Here is a 24,357-nt window from a genome sequence, read left to right on the forward strand (position 1 = left end):
AGGAAACGGGCCGGGTCCCCGCCGCCCCTTTCCCCCCCGGCCTGGCGGGGGACGGGCACCCAACGTCGGCAGCGCAGAGCCCGGCCCCGTCCTTCGGGCAGGAAACCGGGGCGAGTCGAGACCAGCCCGGCGCGGGCACGAGCGGGACCTGCCGCGCGCCCCACCGCCCCCGCCTGCACCCCGACGCCGGCCCCAGGTGAGATCTGGGCACACGGGGTGGAGGGGGGCTTTGGGGGCTTGGGGACGCGGGGCTCGGTGGCTTCGGGGGGTTTGGCGAGACGGCGGCGGTGACCCTTGTTGGGGTGGGTTGGGGTGGGTCGGGGAGCGCCCGCATGGCCTTGGGGCTCGATGGGGACCCCCGAACTCGGCTCCCCCCGGGGTCCCCGCGCGCCCCGAGGGGTTGGGAACCACCATCAGCCCCTTCCCCGTCCCGTCTGCCGCAGGCGGAGGCGCCGGGGAGGCCATGGAGGCGGCGGTGCCGGCGGAGGAGGCGTTGGTGCTGGTGGAGTACGGCTTCGAGTACCGAGCCAAGGACGGGACCTTGGTCTCCATCAAGCCCAACGAGCGCTACGTCCTGCTGAAACGGACCAACCACCACTGGTGGCACGTCAAGAGGAGCGGGGACGCCCGGCCCTTCTACATCCCTGCCCAGTACGTGAAGGAGCTGCCCCCCATCGCCTCCCCGGCCCCTCTCGACCCCCCGCCGCTGCCGCCGCCGCCGCCACCGGGGCACGCCGGGACGCAGCCGGCCACGCTCGTCCCCCAGCAGCCACCAGCCTACGAGTATCGCTTCGTCGGTGCCGCCGCGACGGAGGAGCCGGCCGGAGGATGCTCCGTGCCCCGGAGGGACTTGGTGGCCCAGAGGGACTTGGTGACCAGGAGGGAGTCGGTGCCCCAGAGGGACTCGCTGCCAGCTCTCAGCTCTTTCCGGGTGCCCCCCAGGCTGACCCCCCACCCCGCCGAGCCCGTGCGCCCCTCGCACTCCCTGGATGACCTGGCACGGGTGACGCCGGTGCCACGCAACGCCAGCGCCGTGGGGTGGCGCGGAGACCCCCCCGGACACCCTCGCCCGCTTGGCAAGAGCCGCTCCGAGACTCTCTACGGCCCCGGCAAGGACAGGGACGTGGCCAGGAAGTGGCCGGGGTCCGGCCATGAGGCTCAGGTACGGTGACATCCCCAGTGCCGTCCCCAAAGGCAGCGCTGGGGGGACTGGGGCAGGGGGGGGGAGGGGGGGGGCAGGACGCTGCCGTCCCTCGACTGATTCCACATCCCGTGTCTCCCCCCGCGGCACAACCCCACGTCCCCCGGCACAGGGTGGGTGGCCCCCAGGGGCTTCCTGCCACCGCTGGGACCCCCTGTGTCCCCCCCACCGAGCTGGGGGCAGCCTGTGGGCCACCCCCCCCTGCCCCCAGACAGGTTTGCCAGTAATTACGGTCTTGGGGGCGGGGGGGGGGGGTGAGCGACCCCCCCACTGAGCGCCCACTCCAAGCGCCTTCCCAGCTCGGCCCCCCCCCCCGTACCGTGCCTCAGTTTCCCCACCCTCATGGCCGTCCCTGGGCTCTCCCAGCACCCCCCCCCCCGAAGCAGCGTCCCACGGGGTGCAGGGCCCAGCGGTGCCTGCGGTCCCGGACAGGCACGGGGAGGGGGGGTCTTGGTGCCACCCAGGGTCCCTCGGGGGGGGGGTCCTGTGCCCCGTCCCGGCGGCGTCCCCGGGACGGGAGGAGGCAGAAAGGGGTTAACAGGGCGGCGCGGGGGCTCCTCCCTGCGGGGCGGGTGTCTCACCTGGGCGCAGCACCCGGAGGTGGGTGCTGGCAGCACCCCGAGGGCGGGCACCCCCCCACCCCAAAAACCCGCGCTCGCCCCACGCCAGTAAGTAGCGAAGGGGCCCTTCCCAACCCCCCCAGCCCGGGGCTTCCCCGCTGCACCCCACTTATGGGGGGCACCCAAGGGTGGGGGGGTTCCCCCCCCCCCCCGGCCCCCCGCCTGCCACCCACACCGGCTGGGGCGCAGCGGGGCGAGAGGGCGATGGCAGAGGGGGGGGGTCCTGTGTCCTTGTGTGTGTGTCCCCCACCCCGCCCCCACCACCTTCCTTGGGGGTGACCCCAGGCACCCGCAGCACCCCCAGCCCCGGTGTCCCCCACTTCGAGGGGGGCTGTGTCACCCCGGGGGGGGGGGACGTTGGCAGAGGAAAGGGAGCGTTGTGGCGGGGGGGGGGGGGGAGGGGGGGCTGAGGTTTACACCCCTTTTTACCATTTTACACCCCGTTTTACACCCTGTGACCTTGGCCGTGCTGGATTACTCCCCCCTACCCCCCCCCCGGTGCTCTTTACCCCCCCAAAGCCACCCCCAGCGTTGTCCCCATCCCGCTGCCATGGCCGGAACCTTCCCCTTCCCCTGCCCCGGCCCAACGGGTGCCACCAAACCCAACTGCCGTTGGCAGCGCCGGGGTGGCGGCGGCGGCGGCTTCGGCACGGCCGCCATGTGCTCCCAGCGCCCCGGCTGCCGGGACGCGGCCACCCCGGGGTCGGGGTGACACGTTCTCCCGCCCTGGTTTGTCCCCGTCCCCCCCCCGCCCGGTTCCTCCCCGGCATCGCAGCACGATGGCGGATGGGGCCAAGATACAAATTCTGGGGGGGTCATTTTTCCACACACACGAACACACACCCCCCGCCGCCATCCCCACCACGGCGGCGTCGCCCCCGGTGCGATTCCCGGCTGGGTGGGCCTCGGCTTTGCCGGGTGGCGGGTGGCGGGTGACAAGGTGACAACAACCCCCAAAAAAAGCCAATTCCGCCCCCGGGGGCCAAACGCTGTCGGAGGCGGCTCTTCCGCTCCCCGAACCCCAGCAGGAAGCGCGGCCGACGCGGGGCCCGGCACAGGGCGCCATCGGCGTCGCCGGAGCCTCTCGGTGTCCCCCCCCACCCCGCCCCACGGCTGTCACCCGCACATCCCCCCCCGCAGCCCCCCAGGATGGGCGAGCGGGTGTCGGGGGCCCTGCAGCGCTCCCGCAGCCGGGTGTCGCGGCTGCTGCACCTGGGGAAGGTAGGCAGCACCCATGGGTGCACCCGGACAAGGGGGGTGGGGGGAGTGTTTTGGGGTCACCCCCCCACCACCACCACCCCCAAGTTCCCTCCCGGATTCCCCCCGGGGTGTTCACGCCGCGGAGGTGGCACCGGGCGGGTGACAAACGGCCGTCCCAAAGCGTCGAGGGGCACCCAGTCCCCCCGCTGGGGTTGGGGGGAGACACCCCCGGGGCAGCCCCCGTGGGAGGGAGGAAGGTGCTGGGGGGGGGGGGGTCCCCGTGCTGGGCGTCCCCCATCGTCACCCTTTGTCCCGCCAGAGGACGGTGGCCTCTTGCACTGGGTTTCCGGCCCCGCTCGCCATGGCCGGGGGGGTCACGGGGTGGCGGGGGGGAGGGTGATGGGGTCTGCTGTTCCCCCTCCGCTCCGGGGTGTCCCCAAGGACACGCCACCTGCCGTGTCCCCCCCCCCACCCCAGGGTGACAGGAAGGGCCGGGGCTGGGAAACTTTGTCCCCGCGGGCGTCGATGGAGGCCCAGGGGCTGTAAAGCTGCGGAGATCAAAGGGTGACAGGAGGGTGGTGACACCCCCCCGCCGCCACCACCCCCCCCCAGGGGACGTGTCCCCCACCCCGGGCAACCCCACCGAGGGGGGGCCAGCCAGGGAGACGTCTTGGGGGTGCTCGGGGCCTGATTTTGGGAGGTGGGGATGGGGCTGTCGGTCTCGGCAGCCGGCGGGGTGCGGGTGCTGGGGCTGGGGGTGCCGGTGAGGTGGGTGCCGGAGGTGTCCCAGGGCGCTGGCCGTGTGGCTGCTGCTGCTGATGGGGGTGTTGGTGTTGGGGGTGCTGATTTTGGGGGTGCTGGTGTTGGGGGTGTTAGTGTTGGGGGTGTTGATGATGGGGGTGTTGACGATGGGGGTGTTGATGTTGGGGGTGCTGATGTTGGGGGTATTGATGATGTGGGTGCTGATGATGGGCGTGTTGATGATGGGGGTGTTGATGATGCGGGTGCTGATGTTTGGGGTGGTGGTGTTGGGGGTGCTGATTTTGGGGGTGCTGGTGTTGGGAGTGCTGGTGTTGGGGGTGTTGATGATGGGTGTGCTGATGATGGGGGTGTTGACGATGGGGGTGTTGATGTTGGGGGTGCTGATGATGGGGGTGTTGATGATGCGGGTGCTGGTGTTGGGGGTGTTGGTGTTGGGGGTGCTGATGTTTGGGGTATTGATGATGTGGGTGCTGATGATGGGCGTGTTGATGATGGGGGTGTTGATGATGTGGGTGCTGATGTTTGGGGTGGTGGTGTTGGGGGTGCTGATGATGCGGGTGCTGATGATGCGGGTGCTGGTGTTGGGAGTGCTGGTGTTGGGGGTGTTGGTGTTGGGAGTGCTGATGATGGACGTGTTGATGATGCGGGTGCTGATGATGCGGGTGCTGATGTTGGGGGTGCTGGTGTTGGGGGTGCCGGTGCGCGGGTGCAGGCGGTGTGGGTGTGGGTGCCAGTGCTGGGGGGTGCCCACGCCAGTGACGTGGGTGCAGGGGCTGGGGGTGCGGGTGACGGGCGGTGTTGGGGCTGCAGATGTTGGTGCGGACCTTGGGGGCGTCAACGGTTTGGGTGCCGACGGTGGGGGTGCAGATGTGGGGGCCGACGGTGTGGGTACGAGTTCTGGGGTGCTGGTGCCGACGATATGGGTGAGGAAGGTACGGGTGCAAGGGGTGCTGATGCCGATGATGTGGGTGCCGATGATGTGGGTGCAAGTTCTGGGGTGCTGATGCCGATGATGTGGGTGCCCATGATGCAGGTGGGAGCTCTGGGGTGCTGATGCCGATGATGTGGGTGAGGAAGATATGGGTGCAAGGGGTGCTGATGCCGACGATGTGGGTGCCAATGATGTGGGTGCCGATGATGTGGGTGCAAGTTCTGGGATGCTGATGCCGATGATGTGGGTGCCCATGATGCAGGTGGGAGCTCTGGGGTGCTGATGCCGATGATGTGGGTGAGGAAGATATGGGTGCAAGGGGTGCTGATGCCGACGATGTGGGTGCCAATGATGTGGGTGCAAGTTCCGGGGTGCTGATGCCGATGATGTGGGTGAGGAAGGTACGGGTGCAAGGGGTGCTGATGCCGATGATGTGGGTGCCCATGATGCGGGTGGGAGCTCTGGGGTGCTGATGCCGATGCCCCCCGTGCAGCGGGTGACGTGGGTACCGGCGATGCGGGTGCTGGCGCTGCGGATGCCCACGATGCCCCAAGCCCAAACCCTCCCCACGTGCTCAGGCCGGACCCCCATCCCCTGCCAGCTCCCTGCCCTGCTGCGGGTGCTGCGGGTGCTGCGGGTGCTGCGGGTGCTGCGGGCGCCCTCCTCCACCACCCGGCCATCTGCATCCCATCGCTCGCAGCTCCTGCCCCGTGCGAGGGGGTGTCTCAGGGGGAGGGACACCCCAGCAGGTGGGGCAGGGCAGGACCCATCTCCTCGTCCCCCCCTCACCCAGCCCGGGTACCGCGGTGGGGACACCCCAGGATCGACGTCCCCAGCATCCCCACCCCATGGCCACCCATCACCAACCGCAGCACCCGAGTCACCCGCCCGTGTCCCCCGCCCCCCACTCCAGGTGCGCAAGGAGCCGGAGGAGCCGCCCGCCCCCATCTACCTCAACATCCAGGAGCTGCAGGAAGAAGCCGCAGCCGCCGGCTCGGCCCCGGAGGAAACCGGCAGCTCCGTGTCAGACTGGGAAACCCACACGGATACGGACAGTGGACGTTTGTTTTATTATAACCCGGTGACGGGCGAGACCACGTGGGATTGTCCCTTTGGGCAGGCAGAAGATGGAGTGAGTCCCGTCGCCTCTCCCGCCTCCTCGCTCACCCACAGCCCGGACTTTTCCGAGTGGGAACAGTACACGGACGAAGCCAGCGGACAGGCTTTTTTCTATAATTCGGTAACAGGTGAGACGTCGTGGGACCCCCCCCATGCAGGAGACAGAAGGAGCTCCCAGGATATGTACCCTGGGGTGACGCGGTACGGGCCCATGGAGCAGAGGGTGAGCACCCAGCAAGGCGTGGGGATGATGGGAATGGAGATGGAGATGGAAATGGGGATGGAGATAGAGATGGGGATGGAGATGATGGAGATGGGGATGGGGACGGAGATAGATGGAGATGGAGATGGAGATAGGGATGAGGATGGAGATGGAGATGAGATGGAGATGGAGATGAGATGGAGATGGAGATGGAGATGGAGATGGAGATGGAGATGGAGATGGAGATGAGATGGAGATGGAGATGAGATGGAGATGGAGATGGAGATAGATGGAGATGGAGATGGAGATAGGGATGAGGATGGAGATGGAGATGAGATGGAGATGGAGATGGAGATTGAGATGGAGATGGAGATGAGATGGAGATGGAGATGAGATGGAGATGGAGATGGAGATAGGGATGAGGATGGAGATGGAGATGAGATGGAGATGGAGATGGAGATGGAGATGGAGATGGAGATGAGATGGAGATGAGATGGAGATGGAGATGGAGATGGAGATGGAGATAGATGGAGATGGAGATGGAGATGAGGATGGGGATGGAGATGAGATGGAGATGGAGATGGAGATAGGGATGAGGATGGAGATGGAAATAGATGGAGATGCAGATAGGGATGGAGATGGAGATGAGGTGGAGATGGAGATAGATATGGAGACAGGATGAGCATGGAGATGGAGATGGAGATAGGGATGGGGATGAGGATAGGGATAGGGATAGAAATAGAGATGGAGATGGAGATGAAATGGAGATAGGGATGGGGATAGAAATGGAGATGGAGACGGAGATGGAGACAGAGATGGAGGTGGAGATGGAGATGGAGATGGAGATGGAGACCGAGACAGAGAAAGAGACAGAGACAGAGATAGAAATGGACATAGGCAAGGAAATGGAGATGGGATGGAGTTGGGGATGGAGACAGAGATGGAGATGGAGATACAGGTGGAAACGGAGACCAAGTTGGAGATGGAGATGGGGATGGACACAGGGATGGGGATGGAGATGGAGATGAGCAACCCTGAGGAGAAGGACTTGGGGGTGTTGGTGGGTGAGAAGCTCAACATGCCCCGGCAACGTGCGCTGGCAGCCCAGAAAGCCCCCGCAGCCTGGGCTGCATCCCCAGCAGCGTGGGCAGCAGGGCGAGGGGGGGATTCTGCCCCTCTGCTCCCCTCGGGGGAGACCCCCCTGCAGCGCTGCCTCCAGCTCTGGGGCACCAACAGCAGAAGGACACGGAGCTGTTGGAGCGGGGCCAGAGGAGGCCCCGGAGATGCTGGGAGGGCTGGAGCCCCTCTGCTGTGGGGACAGGCTGAGAGAGCTGGGGGGTTCAGCCTGGGGAAGAGAAGGCTCCGGGGAGACCTTGGAGCCCCTTCCAGTCCCTAAAGGGGCTCCAGAAAAGCTGGGGAGGGACTCTGGAGCAGGGAGGGGAGCCATGGGACGAGGGGGAAGGGTTTTAAACTGGAAGAGGGGAGATTTAGGTGAGATCTAAGGAAGAAATGTTTCCCTCTGAGGGTGGTGAGCCCCTGGCCCAGGTTGCCCAGAGAAGCTGTGGCTGCCCCATCCCTGGAGGGGTTCAAGGCCAGGTTGGACGGGGCTTGGAGCAACCTGGGCTGGTGGGAGGTGTCCCTGCCCAGGGCAGGGGGTGGCCCTGGGTGGGCTTTAAGGTCCCTTCCAACCCAAACCATTCTGTGATTCTATGGAGATGGAGATGGTGATGATGGAGATGATGGAGATGGAGATGGAGATGATGGAGATGGAGATGGAGATGATGGAGATGATGGAGATGGAGATGGAGATGGCACTGAGGCAGCCCCCACCTGGGCTAGCCATGGCTTGGGGATGCGGATGCTCTTGATGGGGCACAAGTTCTTGACCTGGTTCTTCTCTACAGCCCCCCACTCCGGAAACGGACTATCCCGACCTGTCTCCAGATGAGCTGGAGGGTTATCCTGAGGAGGACTACTCGCCCGTGGGCTCCTACGAGCAGGGGGCTGCTTTCTGTCTGTCCCCCAGGCGCTCCGAGGAGCTGGGCTCACCCCCGGCATGGTACGGGCACGGCCACCCCGAGGGAGCCCTGCTCAGCCCCGAGCACTTCACCTCCGACACGGTACGGGGACGGGATGGGGATGGGGACAGGGACAGGGATGGGGATGGGGACAGGGATGGGAATAGGGACAGGGATGGGAATAGGGACAGGGATGAGGATGGGGATGGGGACAGGGGTGGGAATAGGGACAGGGATGAGGATGGGGATGGGGACGGGCACAGGGAGGAGGATGAGGATGCGGACAGGGGTGGGAATAGGGACAGGGATGAGGATGGGGATGGGGATGGGGACGGGGATGGGAATACGGACAGGGATGAGGATGGGGATGGGGACGGGCACAGGGAGGAGGATGAGGATGCGGACAGGGGTGGGAATAGGGACAGGGATGAGGATGGGGATGGGGACAAGGAGAGGGATGAGGATGAGGATGGGGATGAGGATGAGGATGAGGATGGGGACAGGGATGGGAATACGGACAGAGATGAGGATGGGGATGGGGACAGGGGTGGGAATAGGGACAGGGATGAGGATGGGGATGGGAATAGGGACAGGGATGGGGACGGGGATGGGGATGAGGATGGGGACAAGGATGGGGACAGGGGTGGGAATAGGGACAGGGATGGGGATGGGGATGGGGCTGGGGATGAGGATGAGGATGGGAATAGGGACAGGGATGGGGATGAGGACAGGGGTGGGGATGAGGACAGGGATGGGGATGGGGATAGGGACGGGGATGGGGATAGGGACAGGGATGGGGACAGAGATGAGATGTGAACAGGGACAGGGAAGGGGATGGGGGTGGGGATGGGGATGCGTGTGGGGATAGGGATGAGGATGATGACGGGGACAGGGATGGGGATGAGGACGGGGATGTAGATGGAGATAGGGACAGGGATGGCGACAGAGACGGGATATGAACAGGGACAGGGAAGGGGATGGGGACAGGGACAGGGACAAAGATGGTGACAGGGGTGTCTGCCAGGGGATGAGCACCCTCACGGGGCCACAAATGCGGAGGGCAGGGCCTCCGGGGTGCAGGGGGCGCGAAACCCACCACCCTCCGGCACGGACACCTCGGGCATCACCCGCTCCCTCCCTCCCTCCCAGGTGCCGACCAGTGGCCGCCACCACCGGGCCAGCAGCAGCTCCAGCCAGGACAGCGGGCACTTTGCCTGGCACGGCACCGTGTCACCGGCGCTGGGGCTCAAGGAGGAGAAGGTGAGCACCCATCTGCCCTTCCCCAACCCGGCACCGGGGAGGGCAGGGGGCAAACCTGAAAACCCCCCCGCCCCCACCAACCTTCCACCCTTCGCCTTCCAGTTTAAAAGCCTCGAAAAAGCCGGAGTGCTCAACCGGACCAAGATGGTGGATAGAGGGAAGCGGCTCCGGTAAGTGCGTCCCGCTGTCCCCCGCCACCGGAGGAGGGACCCACGGGGAAGCGAAGGGGACAGGAGCTGTGCTGTCCCCCGGCGTGACACCCCCCCCCCCCCGCCCCGCTCTGCTCCCCAGGAAGAACTGGAGCTCCTCCTGGACGGTGCTGGAGGGGGGGATCCTCACCTTCTTCAAGGACTCCAAGCACTCGGCTGCCGGAGCCTTGGTAAGAGCCCCAACGGCCTCGGTGCGGCCAGCACCCATGGGATGGGGCCAGCACCTGTGACATGGGACCAGCACCCATGGGACGGGGCCACCACCCACAGGATGGGGCCAGCACCCATGGGACGGGGCCACCACCCACGGGATGGGGCCAGCAGCCGTGATATGGGACCAGCACCCATGGGACGGGGCCACCACCCACGGGATGGGGCCAGCAGCCGTGATATGGGACCAGCACCCGTGATATGGGACCAGCACCCATGGGATGGGGCCACCAACCATGGGATGGGGCCAGCACCCATGATATGGGACCAGCACCCATGGGACGGGGCCACCACCCACGGGATGGGGTCAGCACCCGTGATATGGGACCAGCACCCATGGGACAGGGCCACCACCCACGGGATGGGGTCAGCACCCGTGATATGGGACCACCACCCGTGATATGGGACCAGCACCCATGGGACACAGCCAGCACCTGTAGGATGGGGCCAGCACCCACGGGATGGGTCTAACACCCGTGAAATAGGGCAAGCACCCACAGGATGGGGCTAGCACCCATGAGACAGGGCCAGCAAGTGCCAGATGGGGTCATCACCCCTGAGATGGGGCCAGCACCCATGGGAGAGGGCTTGTAGCCATGAGATGGAGCCAGCATCCACATGATGGTGTCAGCACCCGTGGGATGAGGCCAGTACTTGTAGGATGGGGCCAGCAGTTGTAGGACGGGGCCAGCACCCGTGGGATGGGGCTAGCACCTGTGAGACAGGGCCAGCAAGTGCTGGATGGGGTCAGCACCCATGGGATGGAGCTAGAAGTTGTAGGATGGGGCCAGCACCTGTGGTATGGGGCTAGCACCCACGAAATGGGGCTAGCACCCGTGAAATGGGGCTAGCACCCGCAGGACAGGTCCAGCACCCACAGGATGGGGGCTAGCACCTGTGGAATGGGGCCAGCAAGTGCCGGATGGGGTCAGCACCCATGAGATGGGGCCAGCACCCACAGGATGGGGCTAGCACCCGTGAGACAGGGCCAGCAAGTGCAAGATGGGGCCAGAACCCATGGAATAGGGTCATCACCCATAGGACAAGGCCAGCACCCGTGAGTCAGGGCCAGCACCCACAGGATGGGGCCAGCACCCATGGGAGAGGGCTCGTACCCATGGGACAGAGCCAGCACCCATGGGAAGAGGCCGGCATCCACGGAACAGAGCCAGGAGCCATGGGACGGGGTCAGAACCCATGAGATGGGGCCAGCACCCGTGAGACGGGGCCAGCACCCCACGGGAGAGGGCTTGCACCCATGCGACGGAGCCAGCATCCACGTGACGGTGTCAGCACCCGCTGGATGGGGCCGGCACCCATGGGAAGGAGCCAGGAGCCACGTGATGGGGCCAGCACCTGCAGGACGAGGCCAGCACCCACAGGCCAGCCCCAGCCCCCCCCCCGGCACCCAGCTTCCCCCCCCAGCTCCGGCACCCGCCGCCCGGATGCAGAAGCTGCCGTGGGTCTTGCAACACCCTGCGGTGACGGCGGCGGGGGAAGGAGAGGGGGTGGACCCACACCCCGGGGTTGGGGGGGGTGACACGACACACACGGTGGTGGCCCCACCGCTGGGACGTGGGTGCAGGGCTCTGTCCGGGGGCGGGGGGCCCCTTCTGGAAAACGGGGATGGAGAGGGGATGGAGGGAGCGTGGCCAGAGCACCCCAAAAACCATGGCGTGGGGAGACCGGGGGGGGGGGTCTGATGTTCTTCCCCTGTGGGAACCCCAAGGGACAGTCCCCTCCCCAGGGACAGCCACCCGGCCGCCCTTTCCCCATGGAACGCTGCCCCTGCGCCGCGCCGTCACCAAGAGGGACCCCCAAAGCTGAAGACCCCCCCAGGGTCCCCGGGCAGGGCCGGGGATGTCCCACGGGGTGTTGGTGGCTGTAGGGCTCAGCTGTCCCCGAGCTGGTGGCCACGACACCCACCCCACGGCGGCAGCACCGTGTCCTGGTCCCGCAGAGACACCATGGGAGGGGACAGAGATGTCCCGCAGGGGACATTTGCCACTCCTGCCTGTCTGGAGGAGGAAAGCCCGCAGCCCCCCAGCTCAGAGCAGGACCCCGGTGTCCCTGTCCCCTCCGGGTGGGTGCCAGCGGTGCCACCCTCGTCCCCTTGCTCCTGCAGCGGCACCCCAGCACCCTGACCACCCCCGAGCACACGGTGGAGCTCCGTGGGGCCACCCTTGCCTGGGCCAGCAAGGACAAGTCCAGCAAGAAGCATGTCCTGGAGGTGAGCCCGGTGACAGCTCAGGGGGTGGGGGGGACATCGGCCACCCGTCAGGGTCCACAGGTGGCAATGCCAGCACCCGCCCGGTTCATCCCATCGGCGGCGGAGGGGATGTGCTGGGGTCGGTGGTGGTGGGGACAATGGGGGTCATCCCGGGGCTGGGAGCAAAGGGGACACGCTGCGCTGCTGGCCACTGTCCCTTCCCTATGGGACAAGTCACCAAGGGACATCCCCCCTCCCGGAGGGGTTTTTCCTCTTGGGCTTCGCACGGAGAGAAGGTTTCCAGCCGCCCTGGCTCGCCGGCAAACAGCAATACTTGGGGGCATCTGTGTCATGAGTTGGGCCCTGTTCTCAGCCACAACTTGACCCCCAAAGCTGGGCGGTTGTGGCCACTCCGTGGGCAGCCCGGTGGCCCTGCCCCTGACCGCTGCCCCCCCTGGCTCCCGCAGCTGAAGACGCGGGAGGGCTCGGAGTTCCTCATCCAGCACGACTCGGAGCAGATCATCGCCGCCTGGCAGAAGGCGATCGCCGACAGCATCGGCAGGCTGGTGAGCAGGCGCCCGCCGTCCCCCCCCGCCACCCTGCCACCCTGGGGACGGGCACGGGGGTGTCTCACGCTGCCCCTTCCCTAGGCCACCGACCTCCCCGGAGAGGAGGACGCCGAGAGCGGGGCTGAATTCGGCTCCCGGGAGAAGCTGGGGGGCGGCGAGGAGAAGAGGGCAGGTGAGCTCGGGCATGCCGGCACGGCGACCGGCACTGGGGTGGCACCGGCAAAACCACCCACCGGGCAAGGGGGTGGCCACCCTGTGGTGTCCCCAGCACCCTATGGTGGTGGGACATGCCAGGAGCACCCCGGTCCCTTGGGACCGTGGTGACATGTGCCCTGTCCCCACCAGCAGCCGGGCAGGCGACGGGCAGTGCCGGCGGCGAGAGCGACTCCAGCAAAGTCCGGAACAAGCTCCGCAAGTTCCTGCAGAGGCGGCCGACGCTGCAGTCCCTGCGCGAGCGGGGCTACATCAAGGGTGGGTGCCAAGGAGGGGGCTACATCAAGGGTGGGTTCCCCATGGTGGGGCTACATCAAGGGTGGGCGCCAAGGAGGGGGCTACATCAAGGGTGGGTTCCCCATGGTGGGGCTACATCAAGGGTGGGTTCCCCGGCATGGGGCTACTTCAAGTGTGGGTGTTCAGGGTGGGGCGACATCAAGGGTGGGTTCCCCATGGTGGGGTTACATCAAGGGTGGGTGCTGGGAAGGGGCTACATCAAGGATGGGTTCCCCGGGATGGGGCTACGTCAAGGGTGGGTGCTGGCATGGGGCTACATTAGGGTTGGTGCTGAGGATAGGGCTACACCAAGGGCAGGTTCCTCGTGGTGGGACTACATCAAGGGTGGGTGCTGGGATGGGGCTACATCAAGGGTGAGTTCCTCGTGGTGGGACCTTCAGGGGTGGGTGCTGGGATGGGGCTACATCAAGGGTGGGTCCTGAGATGGGACTGCATCAAGGAAGGGTTCTCCAGCATGGGGCTGCATCAAGGGTGGGTCCTGAGATGGGACTGCATCAAGGAAGGGTTCTCCAGCATGGGGCTGCATCAAGGGTGTGTGCTGAGGATGGGGCTGTGCCCCCTTGGGGTGTCCCCAAGCTGGAAGGTGCGTGGGGACAGCTGGGAATGGAGCTGGGACAGAAGGTTGGGGGACCAAGCCCTACCCTGAACCCAACATCACGGTGACGGGTTTGAGCATGTCCCATCACCTCCGGCCACCCTTTATGGGGAGGGGCCCTCCTGCCATGTCCCCAGCCCTGTCCCCCACCCCGGACCCACCACGGTGTCCCCCAGCCGTGCTCAAGTCCCCGTTGGTTCTTCCAGATCAGATTTTCGGCTGCTCCCTGCAAGCGTTGTGCGAGCGGGAGCGGGGGACGGTGCCGCGCTTCGTCCTGCAGTGCATCCAGACCGTGGAGAGGAGAGGTACCACCCGGGGAAGGGGGACAACCTGAGGGACACCGGGATGGGAACAGCTCTGGGGAAAGCTTAAATGTGATGGTTGGGTTTTCCCTGGAATCCCGGTGCTGGCTGCTGCGGGCACCAGCGTGGCCGTACCGGTCATTGTCACCACGTGCCACCAGGCTGCGGGCATCTCCCAGGGGACAGGTGGGACACGTTGGGAAACCGGAGCTCCACGGTGGTGGCTGGTGTCACATCCCGGGGCAGGTCGTGGTTAACCAGGAGCTTCCCCCCCCCCCGCCCTCCCCCCCCACCCCCATCTCCATTGTCCTCTGCCAGGTCTGGACATCGATGGGCTGTACCGGGTCAGCGGCAACCTGGCCACCATCCAGAAACTGCGCTACAAAGTGGAGCACGGTAAGGTCACCGGTGGTGACAAATGGGACATAACCCCCACCACCACCACCACCAAGGGCAGGGTGACAGGGATCCGGCTGGGGAGGGAGGGAGGGACGGGGACCCTCGCCCGTCCCCGAGGCTCTGGGACCCATCTGAGGTGCTGCCCGGCCCCGCAGACGAGCACCTGGACCTGGATGATGGGCGCTGGGAGGACATCCATGTTGTCACCGGGGCGCTGAAGCTCTTCTTCAGGGAGCTGCCGGAGCCGCTCGTCCCCTTCGGCCACTTCGACAAGTTCATCGCTGCCATCAGTGAGGCCTGGGGAGAGGGATGGGGATGGGATGGGAATGGGAATGGGATGGGATGGGCACAGGGATGGGGATGGGATGGTGGCAGGATGGGGATGGGGATGGAATAGGATAGGATGGGATGGGATGGGGATGGGATGGTGGCAGGACGGGGATGGGGACAGGGATGAGATGGGATGGAGATGGGATGGGCATAGGGACGGGGATGGGATGGGGATGGGATGGTGGCAGGGTGGGGTTTGGGATGGGATGGGGATGGCAATGGGATGGGCACAGGGATTGGGATGGGGGGTGGCAATGGGATGGGCACAGGGATGGGATGGGTTGGGATGGGAGAATGGCAGGATGGGATGGGATGGGATGGTGGTGGGATGGGATGGGATGGGATGGGATGGGATGGGATGGGATGGGATGGGATGGGATGGTGGCAGGATGGGAATGGGGATGGGATGGGTATGAGTTGGGATGAGGATGGCAATGGGATGGACATGGGGATGGGGTGGGATGGGCATAGGGATGGGATCGGGATGGACATGGGGATGGGATGAGATGGGCACAGGGATGGGGTGGGATGGGGATGGGGGTGGGGTGGGATGGGCACAGGGATGGGGATGGGATGGGAATGGGATAGGGATGGATGTTCCAGCTTCTGGCGCCGGCATCCCATCATGTCTTCCCTCCCCTTACAGAGATGCAGGACCCGACCAGGCGGGGCCGGTGCATCCGTGACCTGGTGTTCTCCCTCCCTCCCGCCCACCACGACACCATGAAGGTCCTTTTCCGCCACCTCTCCAGGTGACACCTGCCTCAGTCCCCCCCAAACCCAACCCGCTGGCAGGAAAGGGGACAACGCCTGGGGTTGGGGACGTGCCGGCTGACACCGTCCCTCGTCCCCGCAGGGTGATCGAGTACAAGGAGGAGAACCGCATGTCGGTGCAGAGCATCGCCATCGTCTTCGGCCCCACGCTGCTGCGGCCGGCGAGCGAGGAGGGCAACATGGCCATGCACATGGTCTTCCAGAACCAGGTGGTGGAGCACATCCTCAACCAGTACGGCTACATCTTCCCCGATGGCTAAAAACCCCTCGGGGACACGCGCAGGGACAAGCCCAGCACCGGGGACATGAAGGAGCAGCATCTCAGGGGAAGGACTCGGCCGCGTGTCACCTCGGACCATGGGTGGTGGCAACGGCGGGTTCCATGAAAGGCGGCGCGGTGGCCCGGCTCGCTCGGGACGCGGCTCGAGGGCCGGCCGCCGGAGCTGGGGACACCCCGAGCACCCCATCCTCCGCTGCCACCCGCTCCCGCCGGGGAGGTTGAACCCCAGGGGGTGCGTGGGGTTTGGGGGGGCGGGACACGATGGAGCCCCGCGGTCCCCGGCGGGGCCAGCGGCAGCGGTGACGGCCGGGCAGTGCCCGCGGGGACGGTGCCACCGGCGGGGCCGGCAGGGAGAAGCCGGGCTGTGCCATGGCCGGAGCCGGCGTCCGGCACGAGCCGCCGTATTCCCGAATAAAGAGCCCGTTCAGCCGCGAGGACGAGGCGTCGGTGGCACGTCATGGGGACATCGCCAGGGACACCATCAGTACAGCAGGGGCTCCGTGCCCCTTGGCTCCTGGTGGCCTTCGGGGACAAGATGTGCGTCCCCCGAGGAGGAGGGGACGGCATCGTCCCCAGAGGGGTGAGACTGCAGGCCACCGCGGTGACCGTGTCCCCTGGGCTTTGGGACACCTTTCCCGGCTGGCACCGCCACCCCCGTGTCACTGCAGGTGTCACCGCGAGTGTCACCACAGACAGCAGGGTTGGGTGCTGAGAGCAGCGGGGGGGGGGAGCAGGTGGCAGTGGGACGTGAGCCCCCGTCACCCAGAGTCACCCCTCTGGGGTGGGGACACTTTGGGTCACGATGGAGACAATTTGGGACACAGGTGGGACAGTCACGGGGCGCAAAAGGGACAGTGAGGGACACAACTGAAAGGCTTGGGGACATAACGGGGATGCTGACGGGCATGGCAGGGACGGGAGGATGCTTTGGGACGCGGTGACGATGCTTTGGGACACAAGGAGGGCAGGTCACCATGGGACAGGGGTTTGGGACAGGGTGGGGGTGGCTGGGATGTAGAGGGGACAACTTTGGGATGCAGGGGGGACACTTTGGGACACAAGGGGACCAAGGGTCATGACAGAGACCCTTTGGGATGCAGGGGGGACACTTGGGGACACAACAAGGGCACTTTGGGGTGCGGTGGGGACACTTTGGGATGTAATGGGGACACTTTGGGACACAAAGGGTCATGATGGAGACCCTTTGGGATGCAGGGGGGACACTTTGGGGCACAAGGGACACTTTAGGGCGCACGGGGGTGCAGCAGGGGTACTTTGGGACACGAAGGGGTATGACGGGGGGGACACTTTGGGCTGCAGAGGGGACATTTTGGGACACAAAGGGATGCTTCAGGTGTGCGGTGGTGACAGTTTGGGACACGAGGGGACACTTTGGGGCACAAGGGGACACTTTGGGGCACAAGGGGTACTTTGGGACATGAGGGGACACCACAGGGACACTTTGGGCTGCAGCGAGGACATCTTGGGACACAAAGGGATGCTTCGGGGCTGCGATGGTGACAGTTTGGGACACGAGGGGACATGACGGGGACACTTTAGGGCGCACGGGGGTGCAGCAGGGGTACTTTGGGACAGGAGGGGACACCACGGGGACACTTTGGGCTGCAGCAGGAACATTTGGGGACACTTTAGGGTGCAGGGGGTTGCTTCAGGAATGCATGGAGGTACTTTGGGCCAGGAGGGGACACGATGGGGACACTTTGGGACACAAAGGGATGCTTCGGGGCTGCGATGGTGACAGTTTGGGACACGAGGGGACATGACGGGGACACTTTAGGGCGCACGGGGGTGCAGCAGGGTACTTTGGGACAGGAGGGGACACCACGGGGACACTTTGGGACACAAAGGGATGCTTCGGGGCTGCGGGCGGTGACATTTTGGGACACGAGGGGACACTTGAGGGCACAAAGGGACACGTTGGGGCGCGAGGGGGTGCAGCAGGGGTCCTTTGGGACAGGAGGGGACAGGACGGAGACGCTTTGGGCCGCAGCGGGGATATTTTGGGGCACAAAGGGGACACTTTGGGCCACACCGGGATGCTTCAGGGGCGCAGCGGAGGCACTTCGGGCCACTTCGGGCCACTTCGGGCCACTGACCCCCCCTCCCCGGGGCGGGGCGGGGCGGGGGCCGGGCCGGGGGCGGGGCCGGGGCAGGGTCCGGGGGGGCAGAGCCCGGGCAGAGCCCCCGCTGCCGGCCCCGCTCCGCGCCCCCTCCCCGGCTCCATCTTGTGCTCGGCCGGCGCCGAGCGGCTCCAGGTGCGGGGCGGGGGGGGGGGGGGGGGGGGGGGGGATCAGGGGCGGGGGGGGGGGTCCAGGGGCAGGGACCCGACGGGAGCCGGGTTGGCGGGGGGGGGGAGGACAGCGACCCCCCCTCCTGGGACCCCCGGCGTCATTCCCCCCCCCTCCCGGGGCCGTGCGGGACCCCCACAACCATTCCCCCCCCCCCCCGCCCCTCAGCCCCTTGGGACCCCCTGGAACGCCCCCCCCCCCCCCCCCCCAGCCCTACGGGCCCCCCTGGGCTCTGTAGGGGACTCCTTGGACCGATGCCCCCCCCCTAGAGTCATGCAGGACCCCCCCCAGAGAGACACACCCCCCCCCTCCCTTCTTGGGACCCCCCCGAGGGCCATGCGGGACCCTCAACACTCCCGTGTCGTCGTGTCGTCCCCCCCCCCCCCCCCCCCCGCAACCGGGGCTGTGCAGGAAGGACCGGGGGCCCCGTCGAACCACCAGTAGCGACCCCCCCACCCCGCCCCGAGCCTCATAAGGACCCGCCCCCAGGAGCAAACACCCCCCCCCCCGACCCTCAGAGGGACCCCACGGAATCTCCCCCCCCCACCCCCAGCAAGAAAACACCCCCCAGACCTTCACAGGGCCCCCACGGACCCCCCACAGCAGCGAACCCCACCCCCCCCACACCCCCCGGATCCTCACAGAGACCCCTCCAGACCCCCCCGCGGCAACAACTCCCCGCCCAGAGCTTCACAGGGACCCCCAGTCCCCCCCGGCAGCAGCAAAGCCCCCCCCAGAACCCCTCACCGGGCCCCCCAGACCCCCCCAGCAGCAACCTCCCCCCCAGAGCTTCACAGCGCCCCCATGGACACCCCCCCCCGCAGCAGCAAAACACACCCCAGACCCTCACAGGGTCCCCCAGGGCCCCCCCGGCAGCAGCCCCCTCCTCCAGACCCTCACAGAGCCCCCACAGAGCCCACCCCAGCAACACCGGCCCCCCCCCAGATCCTCACAGGGACCCCCAGACCGACCCCCCCAACAGCAACAACTCCCCCCTCGAGAACCTCACAGGGCCCCCCCCAGACCCCTCCCCAGCAGCAAAGCCCCCCCAGACTCTCACAGGCCCCCCCCAGACTCCCCCCAGCAACAACTCCCCCCCCAAGATCCTCACAGGGACCACCCAGCCCCCCCCCCCAACAGGAACAACTCCCCACCCCCCCGCGAGAGCCTCCCAGGACCCCCACGGAACCCCCCCGCAGCAGCAAAACACCCCCCTAGACCCTCCCAGGGCCCCCCCAGACCCCTCCCCAGCAACAAAGCCCCCTCCAGACTCTCACAGGGCCCCCCCAGACCCCCACCAGCAACAACTCCCCACCCTGGAGCCTCACAGGGACCCCCCCAGACCCCCCCAACAGCAACAACTCCCCCCTCGAGAGCTTCACAGGGCCCCCATGGAACCCCCCCCACAGCAGCAAAACACCCCCTAGACCCTCCCAGGGCCCCCCCCCAGACTCCTCCCCAGCAACAGCTCCCCCCCCACACCCTCACAGGGCCCACCCAGACCCCCCTCAGAAGCGACCCCCCTCTCTCAGGGCCCCCCCAGACACCACCCCCCCACACTACTTCCCCATGCTGCCAATGACCCCCCCCCGCCATCGCTTGGCGCTGCACAGGTGGGATCCGACCCCAACCCAACCGTCAGCAGGGACCCCCCCCACGGGGCCGGGGGGGAAGGGACACCCCCCCCCCCCCGCCAAGAGGCAGGAGCTGGCGACCCCCCCGGGGCTGTCACACACACACACACACACACAGACACCCCCCCCCGCCCCCCCAGGACCAGGCACCAAGGGGTTACGGCGCAGAACCGGCTTTGGTGGCCAAAATCCCTCTTAAGGCATTAATCGCAGTGGGAAAGGGATGGGGGGGGGCAGACAGGGCCACCATGTGTGTCCCCCCCCTCCGCTGTCCCCAGCCTTTGGGGGGGGGGGGGGCGGGGGCAAGCGCGAATTTAAGCCAAATCACTAAACCTGGCTTAAAATTCAGTGGGATTTAGGGGGAAAAGAAAAGGGGGGGGGGGGGGGATGCGCTGGGGGGGCTGGAGGGGTTGGGGGGGGGCACCTCTGGCACTCCCCCCCCCCCTCCCCGTGGTGGTTGGCGGGGGGGCAGGCATTAGTCAGGGTGTAAAGGTCGGGAGCCGGCGGCGTTCGCACGCCCGGTGTGCGGAAGTGACAGCGTCCCCGTGTCCCCAGCCCCGGCGGTGGCAGCAGGTAGGGGGGGGGGCAGGGCTGGGTGCCCCCCACCCCGGCAGCATTGGGGGGGGGGGGCTGGGGTGTCGTGTGTGAGTGTGTGTGTGAGTGTGTGTCCCCCAGCCCAGGGTGGGCACCTGCTGTCTGTCCCGTGCGGTGGCATTGGCGGCGGGGGTGGCGGGGGGGGGTGGTGGTACCAGCCGGCTCGGCCCCCCGGGGCTGGTGGCCCCTGGCCTGGCATGGCCACGTGTCTGGGGGGGGGGACGGGGACTCGGGGCACTACTGGGACGGTGCTGGGGGTCCCCATACGGACCAGGCTCTGGGGGTCCTATAGAGAGCAGCTCTGGGGGTCCCTATAGCCCCACAGAGACTGGCTCTGGGGGGGTCCCTACAGCCCCACAGACACCGAGCTCTGAGGGTCCCCATAGGGATCAGGCTCTGGGGTCCTATAGAGAGTGGCTGTGGGGATCCCTATAGCCCGTAGGGACTGGGCTCTGAGGGTCCCCACAGCCCCCCATAGGGACCAGGCTCTGGGGGTCCCATAGACACCGGGCTCTGGGGGTCCCCACAGCCCCATAGACACCGGGCTCTGAGGGTCCCCACAGCCCCCCATAGGGACCAGGCTCTGGGGGTCCCTGCAGCTCGATAGGGATCAGGTTCTGGGGGTCCTATAGAGAGCAGCTCTGGGGGTCCCTATAGCCCCATAGAGACTGGCTCTGGGGGGGTCCCTACAGCCCCATAGACACTGAGCTCTGAGGGTCCCCATAGGGATCAGGCTCTGGGGTCCTATAGAGAGTGGCTGTGGGGATCCCTATAGCCCCATAGGGACCAGGCTCTGGGGGTCCACATGGCCCTATAGACACCAGGCTCTGGGGGTCCCTGTAGCCCATAGGCCAGGCTCAGGGAGTCCCATTAGGGACCGGGCTCTGGGGGTCCCCATAGGGACCAGGGTCTTGGGGTCCTATAGAGAGTGGCTCTGGGGGTCCCCATAGCCCCATAGGTACCAGGCTCTGGGGGTCCCATAGGGACTGGGGTCTGTGGGTCCCTACAGCCCCATAGAGGCCGGGCTCCGAGGGTCCCCGGAGCCCCACAGGGACTGGACTCTGGGGGTCCCCATGGCTCTACAGGGACAGGGCTCTGGGGGTCCCAGCAGGGACCCGGCTCTGGGGGTTCCTATAGCCCCATAGGGACCAGGCTCTGGGGGTCTGCATGGCCCCATAGAGACTGGCTCTGGGGGTCCCCCTAGCCCATAGGGACCAGGGTCCAGAGGTCCCTGCAGCCCCATGGGGAGTGGCTTCTGGGGTCCCCATGGCCCTGTGGGGCAGGGCTTCTGGAGTCCCCCTGCCGTCCCCCCCAGGTGACACTGCCTCTGGGGTCTGTCCCCCCAGTGTCGTTCCCCCCCCGGTGTCCCCCCCCCAGGTGACACTGCCTCTGGATTCCCCCAGTGTCCCCCTCCAGGTGACACTGCCTCTGGAGTCCCCCCGGAGTCCCCCCCCACTGTGTCGTCGTCATCCCCCCCTCCCCCAGTGTCCCCCCTGGGTGACACCACCTCTGAAATCCCCACAGTGTTCCCCCCCAGGTGACACCACCTCTGGATTCCCCCCCTGCTGTCCCCCCCCAGGTGACACTGCCTCTGGAATCCCCCCAGTGCCCCGCCCCCCCCCCCCCAGTGTTCCCCCCCCAGGTGGAGTCCCCCCCTGCTGTCCCCGTCCCCCCCCCCCCAGGTGACACCGCCTCTGGAGTCCCCCCCTGCTGTTCCCCCCCCCCAAGGTGACACCACCTCTGGAGTCCCCCCCTGCTGTCCCCCCCCCCCAAGGTGACACCACCTCTGGAGTCCATCTGTGGGTGACACTGGGTCCTGGCCGGGCATTTTGGGGTCTGGCGGAGGGGGCAGAGCATCGGCGGGGTTCCTGACCCCTCCCTTGTCCCCTTGTCCCCGCAGAGCCCACCGTGCCACGATGGCACCGGCTGCCTGAGCCCCCCCCCCCCCCGTCCCCCCTCCGGCGGTGGGGACCAGCCATGGAGACCGTTGTCATCGTGGCCATCGGGGTGCTGGCCACCATCTTCCTGGCGTCCTTGGTGGCGCTGGTGGTGGTGTGCCGGCAGCGGTACTGCCACCCCAAGGACCTGCGGCACCACTATGACACCAAGTGAGTCACCGCCCCCCCCCCCGGGGGTGGCAGCATCCCCGTCCCCACCGGGCGAGGGGGGTGGGGGGCGCGGGGAGGGACCCCAAACGCCGTGGGCAATGGTGGGGACACGTCCACCATCATGAAGGGGACGGTGCTGGGGACGCGTCCAGCATCAGCAGGGTACTGGGAAGAGCTGGGGGGGGGGGGGAAGCCCCAGGAGGTGGCCCGAGGAGGAGGACACCCCGCCCCCCAGGGATGTCCCCATTGTCCCCCCCAACAGACCCATCGTGGACCTGATGGGGAGCACGGAGCCGGCCTCGGAGCCCTCGGAGCTGGAGCTGGACGACGTGGTCATCACCAACCCCCACATCGAGGCCATCCTGGAGAACGAGGACTGGGTGGAGGACGCCTCGTAAGCCTGTGTCCCCCCCCCCGGCAGTGTCCCCCGTGTCCCCCGCCATCGCCGCTGGGGACCCCCGCGCAGCGCCAACATCCCCCCCGGCGTGGGACGCGGGGGGCAGAGATGTGGGGGTCGCCAAGGCGTGGTGCCAAGAGGAGACGGTCCTCAATTGGGAATGTCCCCAAGGGGGGTGGGGGACACGGGGGGTGGGCAGGTGGGGGGGGACGGGACGGGGGGGACAAGGACAGGAGGGTCCACCCCGGGTTCACGCCCTCCTCCTTCTCCACAGGGGTCTGGTGTCCCACTGCATCGCCATCCTCAAGGTAAGGCACTGGTGGCACTGGTGGTACCAGTGGCACTGATGGTACTGGTGGTGCAGGTGGCAATGTTGGTGACACTGGTGGCACTGGTGGTACCGGTGGTACCGGTTGCATTGGTGGCAATGTTGGCACTGGTGGCACTGGTGGTACCAGTGGCGCTAGTGGTGCCAATGGCACTGGTGGCACTGGTGGTGCTGGTGGCAACGTTGGCACTGGTGGTAGCGGTGTGCTGGTTGCATTGGTGGCAATGGTGGCACTGGTGACACTGGTGACACTGGTGGCAATGGTGGCACTAGTTGCACTGGTGGTACTGGTTGCATTGGTACTGGTGGCAATGGTGGCAATGTTGGCGCTGGTGGTACTGGTGGCAATGGTGGCACGGGTGGTACCGGTGGCACGGGTGGTACCGGTGGCACTGGTGGTACTGGTGGCAATGGTGGCATTGGTGGTACCGGTGCACTGGTTGCATTGGTGGCACTGGTGGTACCAGTGGTGCTGGTGGCAATGGTGGCACTGGAGGGACTGGTGGCAACGTTGACACTGGTGTTACCGGTGGCGCTGGTGGCAATGTTGGCACTGGTGGTACTGGTGGCAATGGTGGCAAAGTTGGTGCTGGTGGTACTGGTGGCACGGGTGGTACCAGTGGCACTGCTGGTAGTGGTGGCAATGGTGGCATTGGTGGCACTGGTGGTACCAGTGGTGCTGGTGGCAATGTTGGCACTGGTGATACCTGTGGTACCGGTTGCATTGGTGGCAATGTTGGCACTGGTGGCACCAGTGGCGCTAGTGGTGCCAATGGTGCTGGTGGCACTGGTGGTGCTGGTGGCAACGTTGGCACTGGTGGTACCGGTGGCGCTGATTGCATTGGTGGCCCTGGTGGTACCGGTGGCACTGGTGACACTGGTTGCATTGGTGGCACTGGTGTTACCAGTGGCGCTGGTGGCAATGTTGGCGCTGGTGGTACTGGTGGCAATGGTGGCGCTGGTGGTACTGGTTGCATTGGTACTGGTGGTACTGGTGGCAGTGGTGGCAATGTTGGCGCTGGTGATACTGGTGGCACAGGTGGTACCAGTGGCACTGGTGGCAATGGTGGCATTGGTGGCACCGGTGCACTGGTAGCATTGGTGGCAATGTTGGCACTGGTGGTACCGGTGGCGCTGGTGCCACTGGTGGTACCGATGGCACTGGTGACAGTTGGCACTGGAGGTACCATTGGTGCTGGTGGCGCTGGTGGCAATGATGACACTCGTGGTACTGGTGGCGCTGGTGGCAATGGTGGCACTGGTGGCACCAGGCGCCCCCCCTGGCCC

General features: G+C 66.7%; 1 protein-coding gene across 1 annotated transcript; it reads left to right on the top strand.

Annotated features, from left to right (window-relative positions):
* Nucleotides 1-102: 102 nt before the first annotated feature.
* ARHGAP27 (Rho GTPase activating protein 27) lies at nt 103-16,126 on the top strand. The gene is given in 18 exon segments (XM_063354717.1): nt 103-196; nt 444-1,162; nt 5,628-5,846; nt 5,962-5,974; nt 5,977-6,056; nt 7,940-8,155; nt 9,203-9,313; nt 9,416-9,483; nt 9,605-9,692; nt 11,858-11,962; nt 12,409-12,507; nt 12,592-12,682; nt 12,856-12,981; nt 13,822-13,920; nt 14,236-14,313; nt 14,472-14,606; nt 15,293-15,398; nt 15,503-16,126. Coding segments are annotated over 17 exon segments (2,511 nt in total). The 5' UTR covers nt 103-196; nt 444-463; the 3' UTR covers nt 15,681-16,126.
* Nucleotides 16,127-24,357: the final 8,231 nt, after the last annotated feature.

This window comes from Chroicocephalus ridibundus, chromosome 17 (genome assembly GCF_963924245.1).
Source record: "Chroicocephalus ridibundus chromosome 17, bChrRid1.1, whole genome shotgun sequence".
Lineage (NCBI taxonomy): Eukaryota > Metazoa > Chordata > Aves > Charadriiformes > Laridae > Chroicocephalus > Chroicocephalus ridibundus.